Source organism: Dendrobates tinctorius, unplaced genomic scaffold (genome assembly GCF_039654945.1).
Source record: "Dendrobates tinctorius isolate UK_male_01 unplaced genomic scaffold, ASM3965494v1 ptg000035l, whole genome shotgun sequence".
Classification (NCBI taxonomy): Eukaryota; Metazoa; Chordata; class Amphibia; order Anura; family Dendrobatidae; genus Dendrobates; species Dendrobates tinctorius.
This window is the reverse complement of record NW_027361703.1, coordinates 9,427,512-9,449,855: the sequence shown is the minus strand read 5'-3', so window position 1 is coordinate 9,449,855 and position 22,344 is coordinate 9,427,512. Positions and strand designations below refer to the sequence as shown.

The 22,344-nt window shown below is 41.1% G+C and overlaps 1 protein-coding gene across 1 annotated transcript in view; it reads left to right on the top strand.

Annotated features, from left to right (window-relative positions):
• PDZRN4 (PDZ domain containing ring finger 4) overlaps positions 1–22,344 on the top strand; it is a 332,607-nt gene that overhangs the window by 243,479 nt on the left and 66,784 nt on the right. The window contains exons 4-5 of the mRNA XM_073573259.1: positions 2,436–2,534; positions 13,251–13,313. Coding sequence (XP_073429360.1) covers positions 2,436–2,534; positions 13,251–13,313 — 162 coding nt within the window. The remainder of the gene's footprint in view (positions 1–2,435; positions 2,535–13,250; positions 13,314–22,344) is intronic.

Sequence of the window (22,344 nt, the reverse complement as noted above, 5' to 3'; positions counted from 1 at the left end):
ACCCACACCACAGCTTTCTGTGTACATTGAACATTGACAGTGAGCTGCTAATATCTTGCTGATAAAACACATATTGTATTGAAGCCACAGCACACAGTCTAATAAGTGACATTTTAGAAATCAGTGGATCTTCTGATATTAGCTGTGTTATTGAATTAGTGCCTGAAAAAAAAATCCCCAGCTGCCAGTATAAAAATTGCCAGATTATTGTTCTTTTTAATGAAAATCATAATATAAAAATATATTGACAATTGAAAAATGCATGTAACAGAAAAATCTGATTTAAACAATAGATCATTTTCTGATAATACATTTCCTTTAATGGGGTTTTCCTCTACTCAGACAATCCCTTCTCAAACACAGTTTCCCCTATAGTCATTGAGAAGGGGTTGTTTGAGTAGTGGAAAACCCCTTTATGGAGAAATTATCTTTTCTTACAGTAAAGTCAATGCAGATGATTGGTACTGACTGAACAAAATTGTCCTCTCCTTCTTCTCCGTGAGCCTCATTTTGGCTACTTATTTTATTTGTAGTGCAATGCCCTAATTTCAGTATTAGATACTTATAACAGTATAAGATATTTCAATTGCAAGATAAAATGTGACCACAAAAGAATTTGAGCAAGATAAACAATCAAAAGTAGGAAAAAAAAGTATATTTGCTGTAAAGTAACCTTGAAGTTTACCAAATGTGCAAAGTTGTATTATTTTGTTTGGTTTTGGAATGTGTAAGGAAATGGAGATATTGCCCATATTCCCCCTTGAAGATAAGTGATATGATGAGATGAATTATAATGTTTGCATGTTTAATGATTTGCATTATTATTGATGAAGCTATATTTTGCCCAGCAACAGGAAGTCAACAGTCAGTGATAGAGTTAATGGTATGGACTAGCCCAGAGCAGGAGGGGCTATATGGGGACACAGAAGACAGCTTCCTGTTGGAATGCCAGATAGGGCTGAGATTGCAGCAAAAGAAACCTTAGGTTTGACTAGCGGCCAGGACCTCATGCAGTGGGTGTCCTTCTGGCAAGAGAGGAACTACCGGAGCAAATATTAAGAGCCGGTAATAGAGGAGATAGCAGAGAAGAGAAGCAAGTAGCAGTCTGGAATTGGGATAGAGACAGAGAGAGTGAAAGAGAGAATATTAGGGGCTGGGGCAGGAAGCCTAGCAGGATGGTATTGACTCGTCGGTCATAGAAGTGATGAAAAGAAGAGGGAAGCGTAGAGTCTCACCATGTGGTAGTTTAGAGGGGTCAGAACAAAGGAAGCTGAGTAGGCCATATTGGCAGAGAAACTCCCATAGGGGGAGAGGGTTGCAGAACCACAGGTTGAATTTGTTGACTCTTGTTGTTGATCTGTGTGCCGTTATTGAGACAGATGGAAGCTTCCAGGCAAGTGCGCTGGGCAGTGTTACAGGCAGTAAGAGGAGCCGAGAGAGAGAGAGTGGTTTCAGAAAGGAAGGAATTATGTATGTTGATGTTTACTGTTAAAGAATTGGCCATGAAGAAATGTACCTATGATCTGCTGTATATTCTGTAGTTCAAATAAAGCTTACTGTAGTTCTAAAAAGTTTACTTATTTTTGAACTGTGGCTTTTCTCACTTAAAACCTTAACATCTGCTCCTACCCAGCTGAAGACAACTTCACCATGAGGTCTGCAGAGGCATATCACCATTGTCCAGTAAAAATCCACACAGCCAGTCAGGACCCTCAATTTCATCTAGTGTGTTGGGTGTGGAAGACCAGTACCTCATCCATGGCTGCCACCCTGCACCGTGTTAAAAATATGTTATGTGATCTATTTTATTTTATTTTTTTTCATGGAAGAAATAATCTAAATATTATGTGTTTCTGTACAGTACTCTTAAAAATTGAATGTACAGAATAGATACTGAATCCTTATCAAGGTTGCAAAGTCCCCATTGGAAAAAAAAAATGCATTACATTACAACCCTCATGTTGCTAAGTTATGCTGCACATTGCTGGAGGTGGCTCCTGAGCTATTTTCCCTTATGTACTCCCTATAATCCAACCCTATATGTAGAAAATCATTTATTGTTTATCCTCGTAGCCATTTATACTAAATATACTCTATACTGATGACACACAATGAGAATTAAAGAGCTTGCTAAGAACTTGTTGACTTTTTCTTGAATTGTGTGATCGATTAATTGAAGGGTTTCTTTTTATGAAAAGTTTTTCAAACCCAAGAAAAAATAGAGTTTAAAATGCAACGATAATTACTTGTATGCCAAAATATACCAGTATTTCAATAAGAGCTTAATATATATATACAGCTGATTTCATTATATACTGCTCATGTAAAATACTGAATAAAGCACACGATAATAAAAACAAATAATACAAAAAGCAATTTTTAGAAAGATAATCTTAAATATATGTTAATATACCTCTTATTTTAATTCCTTACAGGAAATTGAACTTTGTCGGCTAAACAATAAGGACAGACTTGGTCTAACAGTCTGCTACAGGACAGATGATGAAGAGGATACTGGAATATATGTTAGTGAGGTAAAAATATGAACATAAGCCAAGCATAATAAATGGAAGAGGGAATAATAGGAAAGCATAGTTGAGATACAGGTTAAAGGGAATCTGTCACGTGAAAAAATACTGTTAACCGGCAGATATGGGGTTAACCTGCAGGTTAATAGCGTTCCGAACCTGCCCGCACTACTGGGAAGAAATTAACTTTATTCTTCTGCGTCCAGTCACAGGGGTGGCGCCAGTTCAGTCACCTCTCTGTCTATAGAGAACGGTGGCTGTAACCATATCCTTGGTACTGGCTAACACAAACTCAGCATTGGAGTTGGCTGTCAGTGCCAGGGCTGTGCTTTCAACCGCTGATCTCTATACTCAGAGCAGTGACTAAACCACATTGGCGCCTCCACTGTGTCTGAATGAAGAATGCTGCTGGGTAATTTTCTCCCGGCAGTGGGGCTTTAATTGTGGGTGCCGGGCAGGTTTAGGTCAGTATTAACCTGCAGATTAACCCCATATCTGTAGGGTAATAGCAATTTTTCACATGACAGGTTCCCTTTAAAGAAGTGAATGAAATTATAGGTTGATTGCCATGCTGAAAGCCACAACATCTAAAAGTATACCTTCACCTACACCATTCTAAAGATGGGGCTGTCATGGGGTTAACTCAAATTAAAAAGGGAAAATGGACTTTGATATAGTACTCCACCTCCTATATTATTTCCATCATATCCCAATATATATTATATAGGATTTTATCCTACAATTATATTTGATTTTGGGTCTCTTTCCCCTAGCTGTACATATGACATTACACAGCTACTAACATAGTATATGTAAGTACTATATGTGCAAACGTAAATTAGTTTTTTCATCTTAAACACCAAAATATTGAAATGCTGAGATAAAACTTTCATTCATTTTGCCAGGTGAGATGTATGACAGTAGCTACATTCAAATAAATAGAGAGATTGCAGAGAGGTTTTCTATACATATCTATGGGAAAATTGACAGTCATCTTGTATTTCATCCATTTGCTAATAACTGCACCAACAGTTTTGCCTTCTCACCAAGCTGCTTGCCTATTGCCATTAAGAAGACAACTCAGCAAAAATATCAGTATCATAATTAATAACTAGTAATAAGAGAAAATAGCGATACACATACAGTGACAAAATGAAGGAGTACACATACCAATAGAACTTTCACTGGTTATCCGGGAAGCCCAGAGGAAAAGGTGGGGGCCTGTCAGTACACAAGTGCACCCCGACGCGCGTTTCGGCAAAGCCACCCCTGACATCATGTGAATCTATGACTGTGTTGCCATCTGTGATATTGGGTGATACTTTAGATAATGTCCCCGTAGTTATATAGGAGTTTGGGCAATAATCCAAGTTACTTAGTCTCATACCACTTATTCTTGGGATTTGTTCCAGGGGGTATAATTATTAAATTATTTGTTTTTTACCATTAAATAATCCATTACAATTTTGTGGAGTTGTTTGAGTCACCACATCGGCATCCCGCTGTTTGAGCTACCAGCACATTTTGGTGTTCGTGATCTGTACCTGTAATTTTGATCATCAGTAAAATGATTTTTTACTTTTGCACATAATATGGACTGTGTGATTGTCTGTTTTCTCCTTTGTCCTTTGCTTATTGCCATGTAGCCCAACCCAGCCTTGTGCAGGTCTACAATATTTGTCCCTGGTGTATTTATACAGCTCTTTTGTCTTGGCCATGGTGGAGTGGATAGAGTGTGATTGATTAAGTATGTGGACAGGTGTCTTTTATACAGGTAATGAGTTCAAACAGGTGCAATTAATACAGGTAATGAGTGCAGAATAGGAGGGCTTCTGAAATTAAAACTAACAGGTCTGTGAGAGCCAGAATTCTTGCTGGCTGGTAGATGATCAAATGCTTATTTCATGCAATAAAATACAAATTAATTATTTGAAAATCATATAATGTGATTTTCTGGTTTTATTTTTAGAGTCTGTCTCTTACAGTTGAAATGTACCTAAGCTAAAAATTACAGGCCTCTCTATTTTTTGTAGGTGGGCAAACTTGCAAAGCCGTCAATGTAGCAAATCCTTTTTTGCCCACTGTATATATTAGGCTGTCAAGTTCAGGTCAGGAAGCCGGAAGCCAGTTCCTATTCGACCTAGGACACATGGAGGAGAAAATCCTTTAGTGAAAAGGAAACTACCATTTGCACAATAGGTTGAGATCTCAGAGGTGCCATACTGTAGATTCACCATACAGTTGTGGCCAAAAGTATTGACACCCCTGCAATTCTGTCAGATAATACTCAGTTTCTTCCTGAAAATGATTGCAAACACAAATTCTTTGGTATTATTATCTTCATTTAATTTGTCTTAAATGAAAAAACATAAAAAGAATTGTCCTAAAGCCAAATTGAATATAATTCCACACCAAACATAAAAAGAGGGTGGACAAAAGTATTGGCACTGTTCGAAAAATCATGTGATGCTTCTCTAATTTGTGTAATTAACAGCACCTGTTACTTACCTGTGGCACCTAACAGGTGTTGGCAATAACTAAATCACACTTGCAGCCAGTTGACATGGATTAAAGTTGACTCAACCTCTGTCCTGTGTCCTTGTGTGTACCACATTGAGCATGGAGAAAAGAAAGAAGACCAAAGAACTGTCTGAGGACTTGAGAAACCAAATTGTGAGGAAGCATGAGCAATCTCAAGGCTACAAGTCCATCTCCAAAGACCTGAATGTTCCTGTGTCTACCGTGCGCAGTGTCAAGAAGTTTAAAGCCCATGGCACTGTGGCTAACCTCCCTAGATGTGGATGGAAAAGAAAAATTGACAAGAGATTTCAGCGCAAGTTTGGGCGAATGTTGGATAAAGAACCTCGACTAACATCCAAACAAGTTCAAGCTGCCCTGCAGTCCAAGGGTACAACAGTGTCAACCTGTACTATCCGTCGGCGTCTGAATGAAAAGGGACTGTATGGTAGGAGACCCAGGAAGACCCCACTTCTTACCCCGAGACATAAAAAAGCCAGGCTGGAGTTTGCCAAAACTTACCTGAAAAAGCCTAAAACGTTTTGGAAGAATGTTCTCTGGTCAGATGAGACAAAAGTAGAGCTTTTTGGGCAAAGGCATCAACATAGAGTTTACAGGAGAAAAAAGAGGCATTCAAAGAAAACAACACGGCCTCTACAGTCAAACATGGAGGAGGTTCCCTGATGTTTTGGGGTTGCTTTGCTGCCTCTGGCACTGGACTGCTTGACCGTGTGCATGGCATTATGAAGTCTGAAGACTACCAACAAATTTTGCAGCATAATGTAGGGCCCAGTGTGAGAAAGCTGGGTCTCCCTCAGAGGTCATGGGTCTTCCAGCAGGACAATGACCCAAAACACACTTCAAAAAGCACTAGAAAATGGTTTGAGAGAAAGCACTGGAGACTTCTAAGGTGGTCAGCAATGAGTCCAGACCTGAATCCCATAAAACACCTGTGGAGAGATCTAAAAATGGCAGTTTGGAGAAGGCACTCTTCAAATATCAGGGACCTGGAGCAGTTTGCCAAAGAAGAATGGTCTAAAATTCCAGCAGAGCATTGTAAGAAACTCATTGATGGTTACCAGAAGCGGTTGGTTGCAGTTATTTTGGCTAAAGGTTGTGCAACCAAGTATTAGGCTGAGGGTGCCAATACTTTTGTCTGGCCCATTTTTGTGTGAAATGATCAATGTTTTGCTTTTTGCTTCATTCTCTTTTGTGTTTTTTCATTTAAGACAAATTAAATGAAGATAATACCAAAGAATTTGTGTTTGCAATCATTTTCAGGAAGAAACTAAGTATTATCTGACAGAATTGCAGGGGTGTCAATACTTTTGGCCACAACTGTAAATGTCTAAAATTGGAAATCCACTTTTATTCTTGTTTATTCTAAAAGTCTAAAATCAGAAAGCTCTGTAATTCTGATGCAATTTTATATGTGACAGACTACGATTGCTATAAGATTGAAATGACTGTCAATTTTTTTTTATATGAAACTGTTACTTAAATAAATGGCAACAATCAATGACCTACTGTTTCCAAATGTGCATGTACTATGATACAACAAAAGAAAGTGATGCAATCTGGATTATTAACATCAACACTCAGATTCAATTAAAAAAATACGCATGTGACTACGTTATCCTACTCTAATATTATTCTGATAAATTACCTCAAACAATCTAATATACTTTATTTCTTCCAAGCCATAAAATCATTATATAATTTTCATCACCCTGGGGTATTTCCAAAGGGCAAGCTACTGCAGGATTTTACTATCTTATATAATTACATTGTCTTTTACCATTAAACAGCAGACTTTGGTTTATTATTTTGGTGACAGGCTATTATTAAAAAAGAGCCTAGTGAACATTTCACCGTATATGAAATGTAACCTAAAACCAAATGCTACACTTGAGGTGTTTTGTTTGAAAAATAGCTTATAGGATGACAGGGCCAAATAAATGACTTAGGATAACCATCAACTGAAGGTGATAGATAGTGTTCCCACTCTGGACACTGGATCATTATTCATTACAGAAATATTAAACATCTGGACAGCTCAAGAGCCTTGCGTAACTGTCAAGATTTATCTCAATATATCATCAGTAACAATTGCAGGATATTTAATGATGCTTATTTACAGCGATATGAAAGCTGATTTTCACCTGATAGGCCTGTATGAGAAAAAATACACAGTTCTTTCATAATTTATATATTCTTTACAATATGTCTTATAAAGAAAATGTACTGGACCTACAATCACATACAGCCGAATATTTAGTATAACAATCATTCTAACAATTAAAATACCAAAATTGGATTTTTGTAGGGAAATTGTACTTCTAAATACAATTATAAATATGTTAGGAATTCCCAAGCAAATTCTAATACTAAAGACAGATATTTTTTCTATACTCTTGAAAATAGTTATCTTCACTAAGGAGTAACAAATCTTATTAAATTCATTTTTTGACATTTTTTTTGCAGCTAATAAATGTGCCACAAATCTAAATACTGCAAAGTCTTTAAAGGGAACCTGTCACCAGTTTTGGACGATATAAGTTACGGGCATCACCTTTCAGGGCTTAAATAAAGCATTAGAAAGGGACTCATTTTTGGCAGTGACATGGACAGTCACTTTGCTGGACAAGGCACTCAGCCACTGCGGGGCCTTTACATAATATATGGACAAATCCTAGAATAAACCCCCATCTTATTTATTTATCTAACTCCCCTGATGAATCCCCATTGTTGGGGAGAAAACGCGTAGGGAGCAAGGACCCCTCATAACTCATTTGGGGTGACACTACAGGGTCCACTCGGGGCCTGTCCTTGTGAGGACAGGAGCAAAACTTGGGCAACGACAGGGAGGATAGGGATCATTATACATTTATATCCCTTCCACATTTACTGTCGTGCTCCACCGACTGGATCCAGTAACCGGTAGGACACATCTGAAAATAGACCGGGATTTTCATCTCCATGATTAATGGTGAGATCGAACCATTTTTTTAATGAGCACTGATCTGCACGATCACTATTATGTTTGTTTTTGTGAATTTTGGGATCTCTTAGGTTTTAATGACTGATTAAAGGTTATGTTTAATGAAGTGGGTAATCCTCCTAGCTATTGATATATATACCTGAAATAAAGCATTCTATAATGCTGTATATCGGCCCCCAACCCGACCTGTAAGAGAGAAAAAATAACTTTTATTATAATCACCTTCAGGGCGGTCCGGTCCAGGGGGGTGTCCTTGGTCCTGGTCCAGTACCTCCCATCTTAATGCGATTCCATCCTCCTGCTTGCTTCATGTGGATGCTTCGGCATCTCACTCCGGCACAGGCATACTTCTTTGCCCTGCCAAGTCTGCAGTGCACAGTTCCCAGGGCTCTTTGACCTTTACTGCCACCTGCACACTTCAGTAATTTGCTCTGCCCTCAACGGGGCAGAAAAGCATGTTGCGCAGGAGCGCGGTGCCGAGGAGTCTGTGTGGATGATGCAGGGAAGCGTCATCCACATGAACCAAGAAGGAGGACTGTGATCGTAAGAAGATGGAAGGCACTTGACCAAGAAAAGCAACACCTCTTGGACCGTACCGCCCTGCAGGTAAGTATAATAAAAGTTATTTTTCTTCTCTTACAAGTAGGATGGGGGCAGATATACCGCATTATAGAATGCTGCATATCAGCTCTGAAAGGAGATGGCCGTAACTTATATTGGCAAAAATTGGTGACAGGTTCCCTTTACATGCCCAAAGATATGTTTATAACACTCTGAAGACACGTAAGACTGTATTGAACCACATTTGATCTCTTTTCATGCAAACGCAGTCTTAGTAATGAAGCCAAGAAATGTGAAGCCTGCATGGCTGTGCAGAAACAGTGCCAACAGTAGAATATTATGATAGGACAGGCAAAGAGATGTCTGGTAGTGTAGAGCCAGAAACAGATGCCTCAGCAGTAGTACAGTTTACCATTAAAAAACAGTGGGTAGGGAGGACATGTGTAGGTGGCTTGACTGTTCATTGGCAGTGACAAAATAAATATAGGACAGGGCAGGCAAGGAGATGTCTCGCTAGCAATGACTATCTCAGCAGCAGCATACACTACAGCATACAGGGTGGGCCATTTATACGGATAAACCTAAATAAAATGGGAATGGTTGGTGATATCAACTTCCTGTTTGTGGCACATTAGTATATGGAAGGAGGAAAATGTTTCAAGATGAGTGGTGACCATGGCAGCCATTTTGATGTCACCATTTTGGATCCATCTTTATTTTTTCCAATGGGAGGAGGGCCATGTGACACATCAAACTTATTGAGAATTTCACAAGTAAATCAATGATGTGCTTGGTTTTAACATAACTTTATTCTTTCATTAGTTATTTACAAGTTTATGACCACTCATAAAATGTGTTCAAAGTGCTGCCCATTGTGTTGGATTGTCAATGCAACCCTCTTCTCCCACTCTTGACACACTGATAGCAACACCACAGAAGAAATGCTAGCATAGGCTTCCAGTATCCATTGTTTCAGATGCTGCACATGTCGTATCTTCACAGCATAGACAATTGCCTTCAGATGACCCCAAAGATAAAAGTCTAAGGGGGTCAGATTGGGAGACCTTGGTGGCCATTCAACTGGCCCACGACGACCAATCCACTTTCCAGGAAACTGTTCATGTAGGAATGCTCGGATCTGACACGCATAATGTGGTGGTGCACCATCTTGCTAGAAAAACTCAAGGAACGTGCCATCTTCAGTGCATAAAGAGGGCAACACATCATCATGTAGCAATTTCAGATATCCAGTGGCATTGAGGTTTCCATTGATGAAGAATGGCCCCACTCTCTTTGTACCCCATATGCCACAGCATACCATCAATTTTTGTGTTCCAACAGTCTTGGAGGGATATATCCACTGTGGATTAGTGTCAGACCAATAGCAGTGGTTTTGTTTGTTAATTTCACCATTCACAAAAAAGTTTGCCTCATAACTGAATATAATGTTCTGTGTAAACTGAGGGTCCTGTTCCAATTTTTGCTTTGCCCATTCTGCAAATTCAGAGCGCCGATCTGGGTCATTCTCATTGAGATGCTGCAGCAGCTGGATTTTGTAAAGGAGACATTTGTCAGTAGCTAATATCCACCGAAGGGATGTTCAACGGATGCCACTCTCCAGTGACAAGTGGCGAGTGCTACGCTGTGGGCTCTTGCTGAATGAAGCTAGGACAGCCACTGATATTTCATCATTAGTGACAGTCTTTTTGCATCCACATTTTGGCAAATCCAACACTGAACCTGTTTCACAAAATTTTGCAAGCAGTTTGCTAAATGTAGCATGGGAGATGGGTGGTCTCGTAGAGTGTCTTGCATTGAAATCTGCTGTACTGCGTTCACCAGACATCAATACAATTTCTATCCGCTCCTGACGTGTTAACCTCTGCAACATGTCAATGGCTGTAAGCAAAGAGAAACTGGTAAATAACTCAGGAGAGAATAAAGTTACGTTACAACCAAGCACATCATTGTTTTTCTTGTGAAATTCTCAAAAAGTTTGATGTGTCACATGACCTTCTTCCCGTTGGAAAAAATAAAGTTGGATCCATAATGTCTGACTTCAAAATACCCACCATGGTCACCACCCATCTTGAAAAGTTTTCCCCCTCCGATATACTAATGTGCCACAAACAGGAATTTGATATCTCCAACCATTTCCATTTTATTTAGGTGTATCTATATAAATAGCCCACCCTATAGATAACATGCTAGAAAAGGAGATGATCTGTGGCAGATTGGTAGATGTTAGCACCAGTGGCAACAAAACTGTGCAGGAGATGGACAAAGAACAGTCAGGTAGGCAGATGGCATGGCTAATCTAGTCTTTGATGTCCACCTTTGGTGAAACAAAGATGGCACTGATCAATTCCTTATTCATTTTTAAAAATGTTATGTTGTCAATATTTGCAGTGAATAACCTGAGGAGATTGGGTGTGGCAAATCTCATGGCTGAGCTGCGTACCCTATCTTATAGTACACTAGAGGCAGGAGATCACAGCACACTGATTGAAAACTGGGACAGTTCTTGCCACTAGTTCAGTCTGCTGACCCCTAAGTCCTTGGATATCTGTCTAAGAAATGGTGCAGTCTAGATATAACTGAAATCAACTGTTGACCCGGGATGTCTGTGTTTGCTGATGTGTGCCAAATTATCACAATAGCTGATAAAACATCTGCTTCATCATGTTAAATATGCTGCAGCTGTTGATGCCTCAGTTAAATGTTGTAGCCCTAATGCTGGCACAGATAGTATAGTGTCGGCTATGCTTGAAGCGGATAGAGGTCTCCTGGACAGATATGCAATCCACAGGCGCCACAAAAGCTTCATAGAGTAGATAACGCAGCTGATCTTGATAACACGACAATTTGGCCTCCCTTTTGAAATATGGGGAAAATTCCTTAATTCTACATTTAAATCAAGGGTCTAAAAGCATGGCTGTCCAATAGTCAACCCTTTGCTTCATTGGAACAATACACCGTTTGTCCCACAGGAATTCTAGTATACAACTTGCCATGATCACCAGGACAACCGAGGGATTGGTTCATTTCTTTACCTCGTTGCAACAGTTGGTTACCATAGCCAACGTAAGTGTCAAGATTTTCACTCTGTCAGCCTTGTCCCTTACCTGTACAAGGTCAATTTCATTCTGCTTCTCCTCCTCACTTTCTTCCTCCTCTTCCTTCACATTGTGCAGCATTTAACATGGCTCTTGAGAGTTCCTAACAGACACAAGGTGGCAAGAAACATGTGCAAGCTTCTGTTATTACTTCATCCCATCTTGTATTCTGTTGTTTATTGCCAGGATAAATATAGAGGATGACATGGTTGATCCCACATGTTTCCCTAATGACAAATGTTGCTTTATCAAAGGGCTTCAGAAGTCACACAACTTGACTCATCATCTGCCAGTGATGGATCTCAAAGTAACTCATGCTCCAGCTTGGAAGCCTTATGATAAAATACATAATTGCTTGACACTGCTTATACAGATGTGCGAGCATATACAATGTCAAATGGCAGTGGGTTGCAAAGTCAGGTGGCGCTTTGGCAGATCATTCTGTTTTTGCAAAGCCACAAGGAAGTGTTTCACCAAGTAAGAATGGTTGAAATTCCAGGCCACAGCCACCACCTTCCTGAAGCTGCCGTATTTCTGAAAAAAAGCTACGCAATGAGCCATGAGCCAGTTACTTTGCCACCTGATTGACAGCTGCAACTTGTCTGCTGTGTGATTTTTTTCCTTCATGTTTTCAAGCTGTATAGCTACTTGGCAGCGCTTAACTTTGCCTGAAAGAAACTAATGAGGATGATGTGCAGAATCAATACTATGCACTGTAGTTGTTTGGGATGGATCATGGGGTCATGGCTGTTGAGTAAGATCTGGAGGAGGTATAGTAGAATACAGATAACCCCCTAATTGTTGTAAACAAATGACACTTCCAGTCACAAAGGCTTCATCACCTTTCCCGGTTGTACTTGTACGTAAACTACTATCACTCAGAACAGTCACCCAGTGGCTGCAAAACTCAAGTATTGCTTATACCCTATGGTGTTATGAATTTTGTAGCTCAAAGACAAGTCAAAAGAGCAGTGAAAGGTTCTCCTGCAGGTGAAAGCAAAGAGAGGGTACCTTCCAGTGAGGCTGAGCGCACGTTCATCATTTCTCAAAAGGCAGTCAACTTCCACAAGATAGTATGGCAGTGATTGCACCACCAACAAGTTGACCAAGTGAAAGTTAATTGGTTCACAAGTGAATTTTTGGGATGTCCCTCACTATCCCGTTCATCTTTGTATTTTTATTCACTGTTTTTATTACTGTTCCCAAACTTCAGCAGTATGTGAAGCAGGCTTTTTTTGTTTGAGATCCTTATGAATCGAATTGTAAATTGTCTCAATAACCTAAGAGTTTCAGGAAATTCGAAGTAAATTCACAGCAAATAAATCCATTCATCTCTAATTCTTATTTTATTATAATTACCTGCTACCAGTAGCCAAATTAATTTAATACTAATGATTAAACAGCTATTAGGCCTATTGTCAATAAATGAGAATTCCAAGTACTATTTTGACTTGTTTCTTTATAGAAAATTAAATATTCATCGGACTTTAAATATGAAATGTTGATTTATATTGTGTATTCCTATAGGTTGATCCAGACAGTATTGCAGCGAGGGATGGCCGCATTCGAGAAGGAGACAGGATATTACAGGTCAGTGTTTCTAATTATGTTCTCTCTTTTTTTCAGTGACTTTTTTAGCACTACCCCAAAGACATTCTCAAAAAATCTACCGAAATTTAAAAAATACATAAAACAGCATTAAGTGCTTTTAATTAAAAGAAAACATTATTAACTTATTCAATTCCCCTTAATGTGCTAATGGTAATCCTCCAAGTGTCTCCAGCAAGTGACAACGAAGGGTCATAGTGGCTCAAACTTAAGGGGATCACAATTGCATCAGTACTTGATCAGAGGGAGATTGAAGTGGTGACTTGAGATTTGCTTTTTCTTTGTAACCATTTAAAAACTTTTTCAGAAAATTGTGACATGAGTTACCCACCAAACATGTCACGTCTACAATATTATTATTATTTATTGTTATAGCGCCATTTATTCCATGGCGCTTTACATGTGCAAAGGGGTATGCATAATAAAAAACAAGTACAATAATCTTAAACAATACAAGTCTCGACTGGTACAGGAGAAGAGAGGACCCTGCCTGCGAGGGTTTACAATCTACAAGGGATGGGTGAGGATACAATAGGCGCGGGCAGAGCTGGTCAAGCAGCGGTTTGGTGGTTCGGTGGTTATATTATTATTAACAGGTTAAATTGAACTGCCATGAAAACTAATTTGGAAAATCTTTTATAAAATGTCACCTTTACCCATACTCTCAACTTACAGTTGTGGCCAAAAGTATTGACACCCCGTGAATTCTGTCAGATAATACTCAGTTTCTTCCTGACAATGATTGCAAACCCAAATTCTTTGGTATTATTATCTTCATTTAATTTGTCTTAAATGAAAAAACACAAAAATAATTGTCCTAAAGCCAAATTGGATATAATTCCACACCAAACATAAAAAAGAGGGTGGACAAAAGTATTGGCACTGTTCGAAAAATCATGTGATGCTTCTCTAATTTGTGTAATTAACAGCACCTGTAACTTACCTGTGGCACCTAACAGGTGTTGGCAATAACTAAATCACACTTGCAGCCAGTTGACATGGATTAAAGTTGACTCAACCTCTGTCCTGTGTCCTTGTGTGTACCACATTGAGCATGGAGAAAAGAAAGAAGAACAAAGAACTGTCTGAGGACTTGAGAAACCAAATTGTGAGGAAGCATGAGCAATCTCAAGGCTACAAGTCCATCTCCAAAGACCTGAATGTTCCTGTGTCTACCATGCACAGTGTCATCAAGAAGTTTAAAGCCCATGGCACTGTGGCTAACCTCCCTAGATGTGGACGGAAAAGAAAAATTGACAACAGTGTCAACCCGTACTATCCGTCGGCGTCTGAATGAAAAGGGACTGTATGGTAGGAGACCCAGGAAGACCCCACTTCTTACCCCGAGACATAAAAAAGCCAGGCTGGAGTTTGCCAAAACTTACCTGAAAAAGCCTAAAACGTTTTGGAAGAATGTTCTCTGGTCAGATAAGACAAAAGTAGAGCTTTTTGGACAAAGGCATCAACATAGAGTTTACAGGAGAAAAAAATAGGCATTCAAAGAAAAGAACACGGTCCCTACAGTCAAACATGGCAGAGGTTCCCTGATGTTTTGGGGTTGCTTTGCTGCCTCTGGCACTGGACTGCTTGACCGTGTGCATGGCATTATGAAGTCTGAAGACTACCAACAAATTTTGCAGCATAATGTAGGGCCCAGTGTGAGAAAGCTGGGTCTCCCTCAGAGGTCATGGGTCTTCCAGCAGGACAATGACCCAAAACACACTTCAAAAAGCACTAGAAAATGGTTTGAGAGAAAGCACTGGAGACTTCTAAGGTGGCCAGCAATGAGTCCAGACCTGAATCCCATAGAACACCTGTGGAGACATCTAAAAATGGCAGTTTGGAGAAGGCACCCGTCAAATATCAGGGACCTGGAGCAGTTTGCCAAAGAAGAATGGTCTAAAATTCCAGCAGAGCATTGTAAGAAACTCATTGATGGTTACCGGAAGCGGTTGGTCACAGTTATTTTGGCGAAAGGTTGTGCGACCAAGTATTAGGCTGAGGGTGCCAATACTTTTGTCTGGCCCATTTTTGGAGTTTTGTGTGAAATGATCAATGTTTTGCTTTTTGCTTCATTCTCTTTTGTGTTTTTTCATTTAAGACAAATTAAATGAAGATAATAATACTAAAGAATTTGTGTTTGCAATCATTTTCAGGAAGAAACTAAGTATTATCTGACAGAATTGCAGGGGTGTCAATACTTTTGGCCACAACTGTAGTTGTTCAGAAATTTCTGAAAAGATACCCTACCTTACATAACAACTGTCGAATGGGTGTGGATCGCTGACATTTGTGAGATTCTTGAGAACTTTGAGTATTGCACCAGCCTCGTGAGCAGTGATCAGGCTAATATCAGCGTAACATCCCGCTGCTGTGTCTCTTGAAACAATCACTGCATAATATCATAGAGGAAGCTTTGAGTGTCCAGCATGTTGGTATGGAGCTAGATTTCACAATAGGTGATACCACTCAGCCCAGCCAATATTCTAAAGCAACATTGGGTGGTGAGGAGGAAGATGAGGAGGATGAGGAGGGAGAGGACTTGTTTTTATGTGCTGCCGAGGGGACTCCTAACCCTACAGAGGGGACACCCAACCCAAGTTTCATGTCTTTGCCGCCTGGATGGGCTGGAGAGGAGGAGGTGGATGTGGAGGAGGGGGAGAAGGCGAGTCAGCATGAGGAGAGGATGGGTACTGTTCCTACAGTTGGGGACACAGAATATTTGCCTTTTGCAGCTTGGCTCACATGGCACAGTTCATATGTAAGTGGCTGTGGCAAGACCCTCACGGAATACACATTTAATCGAACAACCAATACTGGTTGGCCACGTTTCTCAATCCATGATACAAGGAGAAATTTCCTTCTCTCCTTTTGGAGTCACCAAAGAGTTTTACAATGCAATCGTTCAAGAGGACCAATGTTGATCAGTTGCTGAAAACATCACCCTAAGACAATGCTGGTGGCAGAAGGACTGGCTGTTTTCAATACCAAGGGATAATGGGGAGAGATGCGAACACCAGGTCCCACAGAGGTGGGCGGAAAATGTGCACAAATTGGGCAATTTTTAATAAACCAGCACAACAGCAAGGGCTATCTGTGCCTGTAACAGTGCCAAGGAGGGAGAAGTTGCAGAACATGGTCAAGGGGTACTTAAGTGACCATATGTGCATCCTTTCTGATGCTTCAGTTCCCTTTAATTATCGGATGTCCAGGCTGAACACGTTGCCTAATCTCTCCTTATATGCCTTGGAGGTGCTGGCCTGCCCAGCTGCTAGTGTGATGTCAAAGTGTGTTTTCAGTTCTGCTGGGTCAATCATCACTGATAGGCGCACACATCTTTGCATGGAAAATGTAGACAGACTTACTCTGATTAAATTCAACAAGGACTGGGTATCTCCACAGTTTGCAATCTCTCCAGATGACAGCAAGCCAACCTACATTCACCAAAAATGCTGATTCATGCTACTGCTGTTAATGTCAATCCGTTCCTATAAAAAAAATCTTCCTTTGTCAACCTTGACGCAGCCTATATGGCTAATGTTTACAAACCCTATGCACAATGTGCAGTGGACAAACCAGGACAGTATTCCAACTCCAGCCTAACTATTCTAACTATTATTTGTGATTGGAGGCCCTTGGCATGGTCTCTTCTTGAGTCAACCATGAGTCAACCCATAGGGCTTATTTTTACAAACCCTATGCACATTGTGCAGTGGACAAACTAGTACAGTATTTCTACTCCAGCCTAACTATTATTTGCGATTGGAGGCCCTTGGAATGGTGGCTTCCTGCGTCAACCATGACTCAGCCCATAGGGCTAATTTTTACAAACCCTATGCACATTGTGCAATGGACAAACCAGGACAGTATTCCTACTCCAGCCTGACTATTATTTGTGATTGGAGGCCTTTGGCATGGTGGCTTCTTGAGTCAACCATGACTTGACTGAGTCCATAGGGCTAATTTTTACAAACCCTATTCACATTGTTCAGTGGACAAATCATGAATGTAGAGTGGGCCTACCAAACTAATATTTGTCATTGGAGGCCTTTGTGACAGGTGGTCACACATTGTGACTGAGATAGGGGATACATATTCAATAGAAATCTAGGTTTAGTAGTTGTTCTTGTGTATCTATAAAAGTGGCTTAATACTGCGACAAACTTATTTCCAGAAACCATATGTGAGTCAGAAATGCATGCAGGCGTATTCTCCAGGCTCTTCCTATTCTGTTTCATCACTTTCCCATCCATTTTCCTCAGGCCCCCAGACCCCTTTGTAGGGTCCAGCAGAAAATCACTCGCATTTCCCATAGACTTGCATTGTACTCGCTCTTCGGAACGAATACGCTATTTTTACAAAATACTCATTACGTTACGAGTATAGCAATTCCAAATATTACATTACTCGCTCATCACTAATGGGAACCCCAATGTAAGTGCTCAGTGTAAAACACAGAATAAAAGTTATTCAAAATGTTATGTAAATTGTTCCCAATAAAAGATTCGACTCAATCCACAAAAAAAGCAAGTCCTTACTCAGATCTTCCAAGTTACTGATACAAAGGCTCTGAATTATCACTATGACTGCTTACCCCCCAAAAAAAATCCAGCAACTTCTGCGCTGCCAAATCCAAATGCAGGGGGGCCTGTTATGAATGAGTCACCGTAGGAGGCAAAAGCAGAAATACAAGCTAAGTCCAGAAAACCAGAGAAGTTGGCAACTATCAGATTGCAGACCCCTGAACCTATCAACACAACTAGCAGTAGCCGTGGAGGGTTCCTACGATGCCCTAGACCCCTCGATCACAGCCGGAGAAATACATAGGCCTAAAGAAAGAAAGGGGAAATCTAAACTGCCCCAGAGCAGACCCCAAAGCAATAGGCAGCCCCCCACATATAATGACGGTGAAGCAAGATGAAAACACTAACACAGACAGAAAGATAGGCTGAGCAAAGACGGGGCCCCAAAACTACCTAGATAGGAAAGGACAGGAAGGCTGCTGTCTGCAATCTGCCAAAACCCTATCAAAGACATAAGCCAACCAGCTGATATGAAAAAGGCCCTGAAGCAGCTAGGCTTCAAAAACTAAATCAGCACTCAGGTATTTTCAGAAGACAAAGCTAAATGAATTTAGCACACCCCAGCAGGGAATGGCAGAAATCCAGAAAAACAAAGCAAAAACAAAGTCAAAACACAAAAGCAAAAGGCAGAGCAGCAAACTTAGCTTTGGAGGAGCAGGAATTCAGAGTGGTCTCCAAGGATCCCACAGAGAAATCACCCGCAGGGCAGAAGGGCGTCGACAGCCTTATATCCAGTCCGTAACTCCACTCAGCCAGTCATCATAATCAGCCTCAGGTGTTTGACAATCAGGCTCACTACCTTTCTTCACCAGAAGAGGGAGATCCTCGGGCCTCAGTAATGAAGGGGAAAATGAACTCACAACAGTACCTCCCCCTTGAGGAGGGGTCACCGAACCCTCAACTACGCCACCAGGGCGATCAGGGTGAGCCCGATGAAAGGCACGCACCAATCATTTGGCATGAATATCAGAGGCAGAGACCCAGGAATTATCCTCCTGACCATAACCCTTCCACTTAAACAAATACTGGAGTCTCCGTCTAGCCAGACGGGAATCCAGTACTTTCTCTACCTCATACTCCATGTTACCTTCAACCAATACAGGGTCTGGAGGTGCCACCCCTGGAACAACAGGTTCAACAAACCTCTTCAACAAAGTTTTATGGACCACATTATGGATTTTAAATGTGACAGGAAGAGCCAAACGAAAAGAGACCGGATTAATAATCTCCACAATCTTGTAAGGTCCAATAAATCTAGGCTTAAACTTAGGAGAAGCCACCTTCATAGCAATATTTTTTGATGATAACCACACCACATCACCAACCTTAAACTGGGGACCAATGGTCCTATGTCGGCTGGAAAACCGCTGGGCCTTCTCCTGGGAGAGAGACAACTTATCCACCACTTGGTCCCAGAACTGGTGCATTCTCTCCACCACAGTGGGCAGGCAGAGGGCTCCACCTGCCCTGAAGAAAATCGAGGATGAAACCCAAAGTTACAAAAAAAAGGTGACATCAAAGTGGCAGAACTAGCTCTATTATTCAAAGCAAATTCGGCCAAGGGCAAAAATGAAACCCAATCATCCTGATCAGCAGAAATAAAACATCTCAAATATGACTCCAAGGTTTGGTTTGTTCTCTCTGTCTGCCCATTGGTCTGAGGGTGAAAAGCAGAGGAGAAGGACAACTGAATTCCCAGCCTGTAACAGAAAGTTCTCCAAAATCTAGACACAAACTGGACTCCTCTGTCAGATACAATGTTCTCAGGAATCCCGTGCAAACGAACCACCTGTTGTAAAAACAGGGGCACCAACTCAGAGGAAGACGGCAACTTAGGGAGTGGTACAAGATGAACCATCTTAGAGAACCTATCACAAATCACCCAAATAACAGTCATTCTCTGAGAGACAGGCATATCAGAGATGAAATCCATTGAAATATGGGTCCATGGCCTCTTGGGGACAGGCAAAGGCATCAACAACCCACTAGAGCGAGAACACGATTTAGACCGGGAGCACGTCCCACAGGACTGCACAAAATTCCTGACATCATGAGACAAGGAGGGCCACCAAAAAAACCGACTCACCAGATCTCTAGTACCAAAAATACCTGGATGACCAGCCAAAGCAGAGCAATGAACTTCAGACATCACTCTCTTCTTCCACTGGTCAGGAACATACAACTTTCCACTGGGACAACGCTCAGGTTTGTCCTCCTGGAACTCTTCCAGAGCACGTCTCAAATCGGGCGAGATGGCAGAAAGAACTACCCCTTTGCCTAAGATGGTAGCAGGCTTGGTCACCACAGGAGAATCAGCAAGGAAGCTCCTAGAGAGGGTGTCTGCCTTGACATTCTTTGTTCCAGGAAGAAAAGAAACCACAAAATCAAAACGTGTAAAAAACAAGGCCCACCTAGCCTGTCTAGGGTTCAAGCGCTTAGCCGACTCTAGGTAAATCAAATTCTTGTGGTCAGTGAGGACCACGACTTGATGCTTAGCTCCCTCCAACCAATGTCCCCACTCCTCAAATGCCCATTTCATGGCCAACAGTTCCCTATTCCCCACATCATAGTTACGTTCAGATGGAGAGAACTTTCGGGAAAAGAAAGCACAGGGATTCATTTTAGATGTTACAGGATCCTTTTGGGACAAAACAGCTCCTGCACCAATCTCAGAAGCATCCACCTCTACCTGGAATGGAAGTGAGACATCAGGTTGCCGCAAAACCGGGGCGGAGGTGAATCTTCGCTTCAGGTCCTGAAAGGAAGAAACAGCCTCCGGAGACCAATTTAACACATCAGCACCCTTTTTAGTCAAATCAGTCAATGGCTTGGCAATACTAGAAAATTTTGCTATAAATTTCCGATAAAAATTAGCAAAACCCAAAAACTTCTGGAGGGCCTTCAAAGAAGTGGGCTGAACCCAATCGTGAATGGCCTGTACCTTGGCCGGGTCCATTTCAATAGTTGACGGGGACAAAATAAATCCCAAAAAAGAAATCCTCTGTACTCCAAAAAGGCATTTAGATCCCTTGACATACAGGGAATTCTCCCTCAAGATCCGGAACACAGTCCGAATATGTTCCACATGAGAATCCCAATCCTTGGAGAAGATCAAAATATCATCCAGATAGATAATCAAAAATTTATCGACAAAATCTCGGAAAATATCGTTCATGAAGCACTGGAAGACAGAAGGGGCATTATTGAGCCCAAAAGGCATCACCAGGTACTCAAAATGTCCCTCCGGAGTATTAAACGCCGTCTTCCATTCATCCCCATGCTTAATACGAATAAGATTATACGCCCCCCTGAGGTCAAGCTTGGTAAACCAGCAAGCACCTTTAACTCTGGAGAATAGATCAGAAATCAGGGGTAACGGATACTGATATTTAACAGTAATTTTGTTGAGGGCACGATAATCAATACAAGGTCTTAATGATCCATCCCTTTTGGCTACAAAAAAAAACCCGGCACCTAAGGGTGACGAGGATGGTCTAATATGACCCTTCTCCAACGCCTCCTTAATATAGGATCACATATCACCCATCCCTTGAAGATTGTGAGCCCTCGCGGGCAGGGTCCTCTCTCCTCCTGTACCAGTTATGACTTGTATTGTTTAAGACTATTGTACTTGTTTTTATGTATACCCCCCTCACATGTAAAGCGCCATGGAATAAATGGCGCTATAACAATAAATAATAATAATAATAATAATAACATAGCCTCGTGCTCGGGTACATTGGATAAATTGAAGAGCCGACCCTTGGGAAATTTACACCCCGGGCTCAGTTCAATTGCACAGTCATAACTCCTATGAGGAGGCAGAGACGCAGACTCATTCTCACTAAATACATCATAAAAGTCCGCCAAATAATCAGGAACATCATGCGACTGAGGAGAGGTGGAAAACACCAGAGCCTCACTAAAGGCACACGACAACCTCAACTCACCACAGACACAGATTTCCAATCCAAAACTGGATTATGAATCTGTAACCAGGGAAACCCCAGAACAATAGTATCATGCAGATTATGCAACACCAGAAATCTGCAATTTTCTTGATGGTCTGGGGCGACCCGCATTACCACCTGGGTCCAAAACTGGGGTTTATTTTTAGCCAAAGGAGTAGCATCAATTCCCCTCAAAGGGATAGGCGTCTGCAGAGGTGTCATCGGAAATCCACAACGTTTAGCAAAATCCAAGTCCATTAGGTTTAGGGCTGCTCCCGAATCCACAAAAGCCTTGCCGGAAAATGTGGACAGGGAGCAGATCAGAGTAATAGCCAGAAGAAAATTAGGTTGAACACCCCCAGCAGAAAACGTGTGTGCAAAGCGTTTCTCTCGTTTGGGACAGACAGAAATAATATGCGAGGCATCTCCACAGAAAAAACACAACTTATTACGCCTTCTGAACTCCTGACGCTGCTCTCT